Here is a 12,265-nt window from a genome sequence, read left to right on the forward strand (position 1 = left end):
TGGCGGCGCGCGCTGGTCGCAGGATTAAACTCAAGCGGCAAGGTTAGGTTAGGCTTATAAATTAAAACGTTATTGCGACGCGAGCCATTCTCCAGTTTCATGCAAGTTGTATACGAAAAAAATTAATATAAAATATAAATTTAGGCAAATAGAATAATGAAATTATGAAAAACTAAAAAGTAAAAATTAACTAAAAAATTGCGCCCTAGGCCAGTGCCTTGGTGGCCTATGGGCAAATCCGCCCCCGGTCATATACATTAGTTTGTACATTTAACGGGCAACGAAGTGCACGGAATCAGCTTGTACTTTATAAAAAAAATTCTTATAATAAATTTATATTTAATTAAATCTAACGTGGCCGTCAATCCTCAGTAACCTAAATTATACTACTGGGGATATTTTTCCAACTACCATACGTATGGTTATGGTTATATGACATTATAGTTTATAAGATATTTCACGAACGAAAATGTTTTATTACAATATAGAATGCTATATTATTAGGATAGATAAACTCTTAAGGTGGGTTACTAACTTGGCCGTTACATTTTGACCGGGTGGTCGATTTTATCCTTCGGGCGTGTTGCACGCGCCACCATACTGCAGAGTCGATGACGCACAACTTACCGTTCTTGGATCGAGACCGAGTCAACTTCAACCCCAAAAACTATTATCACACACACCTATACCTATATATATGACGTCACGTGTTATTATAAATTTTCGGTTCACAGAGTTTGCCGTTCGACCAGAGGAGGCTGTACCCGTCGAACCTATCGGCACCGGACGGTGGCACGTATCCCGTGTGCGTCGTGTCCGGCTGGCCGGTGATGGACACGAAAAAGAGTCACGCGGTGACGTTTGAGAACGGCAGGATGGCCATTAAGGACGACTGGACAAAAGTGATGACCGTATCGAAAACCGTTCAGTCGTCCGCCGTAAAACAGACGTTGGAGTTCATCGCCAAATGGTGCGGGCCGCCGGTGCAACAGTACTCGTTCCATTGAGCGCCCGCCGCCACACCACGATCTTTTCAGTCGGGTCAACTACGCATTTGACGGTGGTTGAGAAAATTCGGATTCAACCTCCCCCCACCCCCCCCCCCCCCTCGAAAGACTGACGAGGGTATTGACAGTAAACAAATATAATACTTGTACACACACCTGCTCCGAATAAATTGTCCATGCCTATAATACGCGTAGTTTCACGCCCAGTTTATAAGCGCGTAGGTAATGACTTAAGGGCATTTATACGTTCATTCAACAATAATATACACGTGAGTTGTTGGTACATCGTAAAAACTTTCTTTTTTTTAATGACAAATGTAATAGTAATTGTAACATATTATTATACACTTTGAGAACTGTAAAATACATTACGTTAAAATATTATATAGACTTAATAAAAATATTGAAACCTTGTAATGATTATAATAATAAGAAAATTATTATCAAATGCCATATTATTTTACATAATACAATTTAACTAATACACATATTATAACCAGGGGGTTACGTTTTTAAATTCAAACACATTTTATTGTTACTCAATAGTCAATACACTTAGGACGAGCGTGTGTAATCTTCGACATACTCGACCAGAGTAATAGCGACCAGCCGGTATAGCTAGAGCCAATAGTCATCAGCCCACTGTGAACAAATCGCCCGCCGACGGAAGAGGTGCTAGGCCACCTTTAACGCTGGGCAATTGTGCTAAATCCGGTAGATTTTGTAGGTGCGTGTTGACCTCTTGCCGTACTTGGCAAACTTTCTGAAGTTTACCTTGATATTCCTGAAACGTGAACAATACCAATCATTATTGATCATGCGTCCGAATGAATTCCTTCAGCATTATATTATTATGTTTTTGCGGTACTTCAAAAAAATATGCCATCACAGGACGAATGCTCGTAAACGGCATGTTTCTGTCGAAAAACAAATCGAACAAACGAGACTATTACTCTGGATAGAAGAGTGAACCAATATCGTATAGAAAGGTTTTATTGAGTATAGCCGTATATAAAGCCTATATAGGCCAACTTAAAATATACGTTTTTGATATAATATTACGCCACAAAAGTTTGGTCTTATCGATGATTTATCTTATCGTAGATATTGGTGGCTTGATAGTTTTCAAAAAACTTAGAGTTCTAACGAAAATAATCGACATTTTATGCAATTTTCTAAACTTATCCTAAGAGTAAATATATACGATGTGTATAATATTGATAGTAATTTATAATTTATAGGTACCGTAAAGTGTATTATTGTTAATCAATAATCATAATAATTTTAAATATTATAGCTTATGGAGTATAGGTATTTTACCTATTTAAATCAAACTATAAATCATCCAAAGCATGATCACAAGGTTAACTGGCTACTTTATCACAAAAAAAAAAAAAAAGAATTATTTGTACGATTATTGAATTATTATGATTTATGATCATATTTTTTTATAATATATAATGAAATCAATATTAATTTGACTAGGTACACAATTGAATCATGGCTGTAAGGATTTAAAATTTAAACGGATTGGTTTTTAATCGTTTATAAGTTTAAAATACATATAAAAATAAATAATTTCCATGATTGTATTTGATTATTTCAATAAAATTCCAATTCTCAAAAGAGTAACCAATTAAGACGTGCAAAGATGTATTTTTTACACTGTGTAATTAATATAGGTAACAAACGTATAATAATTCTAAAGTAAATATAATATTATGTAATTAGAAAAATTGTGTATAGTGTGATATAGAATACGATTTATAATTCAAATTGGTACTCTTTATATTCATTTGTGTCTATACAATGTAATTTTTCGTTTACTCTATAAACATTTATATTTATACTAATACTTATAATATGTATTTAATATTTATATCATTATAAAATTTCTTAAAAATATACAGACATTATACAGAATAACTTATTTCGTAATCGTTTCATTCCATCACTACACGTATACAATAATGATAAACTCAGTACCATTGACATATCATTATTTTTGCAACTTAAACAAATATTGAACGTTTCCTTTTTAGTAAAAAAATATACAGCCAATCGTTGAACCACTATGCGTAGGATTTCGAATTTAGGGGGTAGCGACACACATTTACAAAGAACAACTATTGTAGGTGCGTGAGATTATGCCATTATGGTCAACCGTACGGACTTATTCGAAACAGCTGAACAATACATGTTTAACCGATTGACTGTATATTATAGCGGTCAGTGGTCAGAAACGTTTGTATCCTCAATACAATGTCTGTTATCACGTTCACACAATAGGGCGCAGCGCGTGTGGGTCCACCAAAACTAGCGTGACGAGAATGATTTAAAGAGATCCAATCCCATCTATAGATCTTAGAAAATTCTAACGGTAAATACGGTCTGTGTATTTTATTACTGACAGAGATTAGCGCTATAGACTTACTATAACTCATAAAATAAATGTTATAAATATAATATGTTTGTATTGGGAAGATCAAGACCCTTCCGAATATGTCACTCCCTGGTAGACCACAAAAAATATCACCAAAGACAGTCTACTTAGGTACTTTGGTCTGAACGATACGGTCCCAGCGCGTTGTGTATATTATGTAAAATGTAAATGTGTGTTCGCGCTGTGTATATTATGTAAAATGTAAATGTGTGTTCGCACTGTGTATTTAAATGCATACGAGCATGTTGTTAGCTCCGCGGATGGTGATTTATTAAAAAGCTTCAATTCATGTGTTTCAAATTGCAATAACAAATACTATATTATACTTTACATATTGCACACATGTAGGTGATGGGGTATGTTAGACTTGTGATTATTTTAACAATACCTATAGTATATTGATGAAATTATAGTAATATAGCCAATTACATTTTTGTCTATAATAGTCTATAATATAATATTTATTTACTAGGGTTACGAATCATGTGATTATAAAAAAAATTGCATTAATGAGCTACTATATTAAAACAAATTTTTATTTTATCAACTTCTTTGAAAAAAAAAAAAAATAATATGACTACAACTCACATGTAATCTTTGTTCAGCTTGATCAATGAGGTCTCTTTGAGATTGAATGAAATCATGCAACATAGAAAATACCTTCTTGCGATCTTCCATTTCACATACTAGTCTAGTGTTGTAATCAGTCAACAATGCAACAGCATCATTTACTTTACGCAAAAGTTCTTCACCCTCGTCTTTACCTAAATACCATAAAACAGAAATCAAACATTAGTAACAATGTATGCTAGTTACTAAAAATATAAACATACAGTAAAAAAATATATGCCAATGAATGAATGAATAGAAATATTGTGAATTAAAACAGTATTTTATAGTAAATATCTACAATTATTATAATGGAAACCAAATACTGACTACCGTCCATATTGGACATGACTAAATGAATAAACAATATTCCACAAGGAATTAAAAATAAATTAAGGCAGTGGGGTAGTGCACATTCCACTATACCACTTTTTTCAATAGATACATGTTTATGGGACACCTACAATGTATATAATATTGCAATTAATAATACATTTTAATTTCAATATTTACACTATGGTAAAATTATTATTGTAATGGTTGGATTATAGAAGGAAATGTTAACACAGTATGTAGCATATAGAAATAAAAATAAAATTGTCCTTATCCATTCAAATTTTAACAAACATAATAAATTCCAATAATATATTACAGAAAATGAACAATTTACATATTTTTTTTTTTACTATAATACACATTTTAAGAATTAAACATGTTAATACAAAATAATAGTAACCTTTTAACTGAGAAAGTAAACTGACATCAGCAATTTCTGGAGGAAGTTTAGAGATACGTTCTCGAACAACCGCATCACATGAAGGTGCATTTTCTAAATCCTAGAAAACAAAGTACATATATTATTATTTTAAAAATTTAACATTTTTTAACTATATTAAAACAAGTTTCTATGTAACAAATTAATATGATTATAATTGCATGTTTGACTAAAGTTTTAAATTAGTTTTTTTATTTTGTTATAGATAAAATATGCATAAGGTGCATACAGTTATGCATACATAATTTATTTTCATAGTTCAAATTTTGAGTAATAAACTAAAAGAGTTTAGTGTTTAACGACAGTAATTTAAAATTGAGATGAGTGTCAGGTATCACAACTATCACTTAACTATTTTTGTCTCAAGATTTAAATTATTATAAATTAGTTTGCTCAATGTTTAATATTTTTACAACTCAATTGTAATTAAATTATTATTAGGACAATAACATTTTAATAAAACTATTATTTATCATTAAAATTATTTTAAAACTGCATAAAAAAAGTTTTGAACATTATCTAACACCACACTATGAAAAAAAAATCACCACGAGTTCAAATTACTACAGACAATTTTGAAGACCCAGAAAATATAAGGAATAAAATATTTGTTACATCAAAAAACACCTTTTAAATATATGCATATATTTAACATGGCTTAAAGCTTAACATGTATAGGCTATGTAGTAGTTAGGATACTTTCTAATTTTAACTTTCCATCATAATAAATATGATTTGTTAACAAATATTATTAACTCAAGTTCTTTGATAGACAATTTAATATTCTGATGTGTTTTTAAAAATAATAAAAATATATCTTATGTTACATATAAGACAAGTAGATAACAATTTTTGGTTTAGATTATAAAAAAATAAAATGATATAAGCTAATTGAATTAGTGACTACCATATACCAAATCAGTTCACTTTTATTTGTATGGTTTTAATCTTAGTGTTTTCGAACAAAGAAAATAGACTTTTTAGGTATTATTGAATTTGGTGAATTCAATAATTAAAAATAGACATTTAATTTTGAAAAAGTTGAAGATATTGATTTATAGCTTAGAAAAATACAGTCAGAAGTCATAAAATAAGATTACAACATAGAAAAATATATTAATCAACGTGTCAAACATTCAATTTCAATCTTTTTTTTCTAAACTATTTTAGTAAATAACTTATCTATGTACATTTAGAGCTTTAATTAATTCTTCTGGTTCAGGAGGATCATTAACAGGAGTCTTAGGAGATAAAGTCACATGCAATTCTTTGGCACCATCCACTTCAACAATAACTTCTTTATCTTTTTTTATGCCATTGTTTTGAGATTTTGTCTTCTTTGATTTGTGATTATGTGAATGTTTAACTTTTTTACTTGGAGGTTCACCTGTAGGCTTCTTCGCTGATTCTTTACCTAAACATTTTAAAAACAATGAAGTTATTATTAGTTGACTATTAAATATTATCAAAATATTATACCAAAAGCATCCTTGAATTCATCTATTTGGATTTTACTGTAAACACCTCTTTCTTCCCATATATTCAACAATCGTGTCAAACTCTGTCTGGTCTTTGAAGAACAGTTGTTTAAAGATATTTGCTTAAATGCTTTGGCCAGTTCTTTGCCAAACTCTTTTCCATATTCAGGACCTTTCTTTTTGCCATTCTGAATAATATCATTGGCCAGGTACATTAATGTTAATTGTTTAGATTCTGAGCCTGAAACAAATAAGTTTTAGTTAAAATTTATAAATATTTTCAACTAACATGAACAAAAAACAATTACATATTTTTCATTTTAGGCACACTTTCTATGAAAATAAGAAATACAAAAAAAAACACATATATCATATATGGTTTGTTGTGAGTACTTAATGTGTATAGCAACCATTGTTCTTTAATGACCAAACTTATACAAGGTTTTATTTCCCTTTATTGTATGATTTATGAATGATATTTTGTACATTTGAGTATAGAAATAGAATTTAGAATATACAGGAAGGTTTAGAATATTTAGGAATTTTCTACTTACAATACAAAATCCAAAAAACTAAATAAATGTTCTACCCAAAGTTTAAATTGATTAACTATATATGCATATATTTTGTACCTATAATTTTCAAATATTGTATTTTAAAATTAAATAATAATGCATAAAAATGTTAGTGTCAAACAAACTATATGTTAGGAATAGACTACGTTTATTTTCAGAAAAATAAATATTATAGCTTATAACCTTGAATACACATTGCAAGTCATCAACCATAATAATTTTAAACATCAGAATTTCACCAAACGTATTTGTGTAGGTAATATAAAACAGAATAATATTCTGGGAATATTATATTTGTGGAATAAAAAACTACCTACTTTGGTATCTATTTTTGAAATAATATATTATATGTATTATCAGAAGCAATAGTGTAATACCTAGATTGAGAAATCTTAATAATGAAAATAATAATTTTAGTATTGAATATAATATATAGAATAAATATTATTTACTATTAATATTAAATTATGAATATTGAATTATGAAATTCAAGATTATTCTTACACCTGACAAATTTATAATATTTAATAACAACTACCTACCAAGTTTTACGTGGGTAAAAGGATCAAACAAAAATATTTATTTTTTTATTTTTCAATTATATCAAAAACTTAAATAACCATTTTTGATACACTGAGTTTCTGAACATATTTATGAAATAATAAATTCAAGAAGAGGTTTAGAAGTAGATTTTGTACCTTATCTTAAACTGTAATTTTTATATTTGAAAAAAAAAAACTATATTATCAACATATTCGTTAATATTGGTATTGTTGGTTTCAATAAGTCATGTACTTATATTTAATAAAACGTATCAATAAAAATAATAATAACTGGGCATGTAAAAGGTAAGTGTATAATAGTTATCATTCTTTATAATGAACGATCCAATCTAAGAAATGAATAAAAGCTCTTTATTAGTTAGGAAATAATGATGTTAGGTAATAATATTTTTTACAACAGAGTAGGTATAAAGCAAATAAAAATATTTGTTTTTATATCTTCTTAGTTTTTTCTATAAAAGTACTTAAAATACAATATTTTTCAATTAACAGGTACCCATTACAAGTAGATATTGCCTGAAAACTATTATATACATGTTTTTTTAGAAAATAAGTAGTACCTATCAATTATTTTTACATACATTTAGATAACATGTCAATCAACATAAAAAGTAGTCCTAAGTATTTTTTTATTTATAATTTTTAAATGTTTTAGATACAGTTCTTTCAAAGAAAATGTTGTAATCAAGGTAATGCGTCAGTACATATATTGAATACAAATATAATAGACATTTGAAATTATTATAACATAATTTTTGCACAAGAAATATTAAACAGCATTGATCATCTTAAACACAAAATAAAATAAACTAAGCAGAGGAATTTCTTTACCTATAATAATAAATAAGGCATGTATTACCTATGTTACTAAACAAATTAAAGACACCGTACAAACAATGTGTTGATGGCAACATCTAACAATAGTTAATTCTACTGATGCTTTTTACCTGCCAATATTTCTCTTGACCAAATCTTGACGACAGTGTGAGCATATTTCCTATGGTGAATCAACCAAAGGGATAGTGTCTGTATGCTCTGCTGGGAAGAGTTCAGGTCTTTCAGTCTACTGTTCAGACTTCCTTCGGTGAAGCCGGTCATGGTGTAATCTTCTCGTTTTTTACATCCGACATGAACAACGACAGCACAATTATATTACCAATGCCCAACAGTTATCACTGCCGACAAACCACATCGTATCACGTTACCGACATGTTTTAATAAAACTATGGTCCTGTTCAGTCAACATTGGCTACATTAAGTGGATTAATTGTATTACATTAATAATGTTGATGAAACGAAACAACGAAAACATACCCAAGTAAGCTGGTTGGCACCGAAACTTCAAAGCAACGTATGTAAGTAAGCTACGTTCACGGAGTGCACAAACAATGGAGAACCATTGAATAATAAAAATAAAAAACAGTAACGTGCGAAAATTATTACCGAATCAATAATGGTGCACACCGATTTATTATTATTATTATTAAATGGGCACACTACCCGCGACTGACTGTTGACAATTATTGACAATTATTGGCAATTAACATTTGAGCACCAAACACGTTACGACAGAAACATTAAACAACAAAACAACAAATGCCTACCGAGTACCGGACGGCGGACACCAATACAGCAAAGCTCAACAACTGACAAAACCATCACATGTTTGATGTTTATACCTATATCACACGATACTGATTCGTCAAGGAGTACAAAAAAAACCTATCGCTTAACCTCACCGCGCTAATGCGCTATGTCGAGTTAATAGGTCTATGGCGCAACCACCATGGGATAAATTAATTAAATCGCGTAACCGTGGTTGCAGATATGTTATCTGAAGTCACTCATCATTATCAACTCAATGCACTCGTTATCACGGGGTTATAATATGAATTTTTTGATAACCCTTTCCTAAACTAAATAAAGAAATGTCAATCGGTTACAAATACTTAATAATATTCTGTTCTGTTAACTAGTTTTCATATTGATTTCTTTATTTTATTTTTCTAAGTAATAATAAAATATAAGAAAAAAAATTAGCTCATACTAAAATTAATATTACTTAGTGTAGAGGTACCTATGTTATATATATTTATTTTTATCATTTGAAAGTTTCTATTGGACATAATTTCTCAAGTAATATATTATTCAAATGCTACCATCGACTTAAAAACTGTGTACGGACCCCATCAATCAAACCGTTAATGAATGTTCGTTTAAATTCTGTGTTCATACAAAATAAACAATCTCAAGATGGCATCAAACGTATATGACGATTTAAATGTTGATGACTGTGAATTGTACGTTCAACGACATAACATACAACAAATTTTAAAAGACTGCATTGTCCAGCTATGTATTGTAAAACCAGAAAGGCCTTTAACATTTTTTAGACAATACTTTCAAAAATTGGAAATGGTGAGTACATTTATTTAGATACTTCATTATTACTTTATCAATTATGTGTTTATGAATATGCATGTGATTACGTGCAAAACAATTTAAACTCTTACATGTCGATACATAAATATGAATTATTGACATATTTTTTTCTTACTTGTACCTATATAATGAATTAATACAAAGTATTGATGTTAGGTACAATAATTTATATAAAATAGAATTAGGTAGGTAAAAGAATATTTAAAAGTAAACAAAAATGTTTTAACAACACTATAATAATATTATGTATATACCTATAATACAAATTATTATGGATAAAATGTGTTTAGTCTTTAGTCAATAGTTACCTAATGGACTATTTTTGTTGATATTAGATCTTTGACATGCCTGAGTTTTGGCTACTTGAGGGGGCATTTGGTTTTTTAATATACATTTTTAAGATTTTATTTGAAGACTAGTAGTTAATTTTGAAGTTATTTATATTTGATTATATAGTTCTACTTTACGGAATATATCATATAGAAAACTTAATTTATAATTTTATATTGATAAACTTCCGATGAATACAGTAGTGTTTTGAAACTTGCCTAATAAATTATTATTATTATTAGTTAATAACTTTATTGTATTTGTAATATTAATTTACCTACCTATACATAAATAATATATACCTCTATACCTAATTAGTTTTAAAGATCAATAAAAATACATTTTGTTGAATACGTTTTCTTAAAAACTAAAATAACATTTGAAAACAATTGCGACTTGCAATAAAATCAAATTAAATGTATGTACCTACGATCTATCAACAACTACTCTAGTTTATCAAAACATGGATTTATTCAATGTAACAATGTACTAAATTAATGAATTCAAATATTTTTTGTCGTCCTTAATATCTAATTAAAAATGTGCATTAATCGTATTAAACAGATGTATAATTTATATTTACAATTTAGCGCCTATTGCTTATTTATTTTTTTTTTTTTCATGAAAACAGATACATTGTTTTAATTTTACATTTTTATACAATTTTCTGAAGTAGGTATATTATTACTGACCTCAGAATCTATTCTCCTCATCTATAAATGTATACTTCCAGAAAAGTATGACTATATTATGTCATATTAATATAAAAAAAACAAATATCAGTTTAATATGGTTCATTTATTTGGTTTGGGGTCTTATAAAATATATTCCATTTAATTAAATTAATACTTGTGAAAAAATATATCTTTGAAAAAAAATGTTTTAAACAAATTTGAATTCAACAAAATATTACATTTACGATAGCATTGGTCTAGAAAATACAAAATTATTTTGTAAAATATTTTATCAAATATAGTTTCTATGTATTACTATTATAAATTCGTCACAAGTAATTAACACATCTTATAATCTAATTTGGATCTTGAATTATAATTTACATGTAAAAATAATAGTCGTTTTAGTAAAAATATAGTTAAAAAGTAAAAATGTATATAATATAATATATAAAATGATGTAACCCGTTTGACAATTAATAGTTGTTGGGTGTTTGGTATAATTAAGACCACTATAATTAATGTGGATTTGGTATCATCTCCCTTAGAATAATTATAGTACCAATATAAAAAACAAAACAAAAATGGAGTCATACAAATGCATAATTAGGGATTTACAAAAAAAAAAAAACTAAAATAAATACTGACAATAATAATATAGCATAATCGGACGAAATTAAATCATACAAAATTAATAGAGGCTACTAATCTTAAAATCTAAAAAAAAAAAGGAATATTAAATTCTTACTTAATTTCTAAATGTACAGAACGAAATTTATCATCCTTTATTTATTCAATTCTATATAATACATCTGCAATAGTAATGTATAACATAATAATATTTAGTCACCATGATAAAATATTAAGTTTAACAAAAACTTAATGTAACATTAGTGTTTTGTCTCCTATTTACTTTGCTTTGTACTATTTAATAAGGTTTATTTTTTGTTAACATTTTAAGACTACAATAAAAATAAAATAAACCAAGAGCCAATCATAATTCTATGTTTCTTATAAGATAAAAAAATATATATATAATAATAATAATTATAATAAAACATTAAAATAAACTTAAAACTTAAAATTTTGTATTTCTGTTTATTTGTTCTTGTACATAGATAATAGATTATAATAATATATAATCATTCAACTTTAAAAAAATATATTATCAGGTCTTAGAACATTACTTATTTTATTAGGTATTATACCAAAACAAGTAATTAAAAACATAGAATAGTTAGACAATTATACATATTTTAACAACCCCAGTCAACTGACATTTAATAAACTAGTACGATAATATAAAATTTACATTAAGTATAATCCCCTGAATTTAGAACATTGAATTGGACTTGTATTAAAGTAGTAT

At 27.8% G+C, this 12,265-nt stretch overlaps 4 protein-coding genes across 5 annotated transcripts in view; 2 read left to right on the forward strand and 2 right to left on the reverse strand.

Annotated features, from left to right (window-relative positions):
* Positions 1–1,356, forward strand: part of LOC100568839 (intraflagellar transport protein 172 homolog) — a 110,000-nt gene extending 108,644 nt beyond the window's left edge. Inside the window, exon 31 of the mRNA XM_003245979.4 lies at positions 735–1,356. Within this exon, the coding sequence (XP_003246027.1) occupies positions 735–1,007 (273 nt within the window). The 3' untranslated portion in view covers positions 1,008–1,356. The remainder of the gene's footprint in view (positions 1–734) is intronic.
* Positions 1,287–9,127, reverse strand: LOC100160223 (regulation of nuclear pre-mRNA domain-containing protein 1B). 2 transcript variants are annotated; one of them, XM_008187002.3, is made up of 7 exons: positions 8,765–9,127; positions 8,398–8,681; positions 6,314–6,553; positions 6,025–6,248; positions 4,796–4,895; positions 4,039–4,214; positions 1,287–1,791 (listed from the first exon to the last, which is right to left on the reverse strand). In XM_008187002.3, the coding sequence occupies exons 2-7, from the start codon at positions 8,546–8,548 to the stop codon at positions 1,642–1,644; spliced, it is 1,041 nt and encodes a 346-aa protein (XP_008185224.1). In that variant the 5' UTR covers positions 8,549–8,681; positions 8,765–9,127; the 3' UTR covers positions 1,287–1,641. The 2 variants fall into 2 exon arrangements, with proteins under 2 accessions (XP_008185224.1, XP_001946035.1); XM_001946000.5 differs by having other exon boundaries at positions 8,398–8,699.
* A 216-nt stretch (positions 9,128–9,343) lies between these two features.
* LOC100159523 (cAMP-dependent protein kinase type I regulatory subunit) overlaps positions 9,344–12,265 on the forward strand; it is a 108,120-nt gene continuing 105,198 nt past the window's right edge. The window contains exon 1 of the mRNA XM_008187003.2: positions 9,344–9,868. Coding sequence (XP_008185225.1) covers positions 9,704–9,868 — 165 coding nt within the window. The 5' untranslated portion in view covers positions 9,344–9,703. The remainder of the gene's footprint in view (positions 9,869–12,265) is intronic.
* LOC100168418 (uncharacterized) overlaps positions 12,072–12,265 on the reverse strand; it is a 28,163-nt gene continuing 27,969 nt past the window's right edge. Inside the window, 1 exon segment of the mRNA NM_001162816.1 lies at positions 12,072–12,229. The gene's annotated coding sequence lies outside the window, so the exon portion shown is untranslated.

Source organism: Acyrthosiphon pisum, chromosome A1 (genome assembly GCF_005508785.2).
Source record: "Acyrthosiphon pisum isolate AL4f chromosome A1, pea_aphid_22Mar2018_4r6ur, whole genome shotgun sequence".
Classification (NCBI taxonomy): Eukaryota; Metazoa; Arthropoda; class Insecta; order Hemiptera; family Aphididae; genus Acyrthosiphon; species Acyrthosiphon pisum.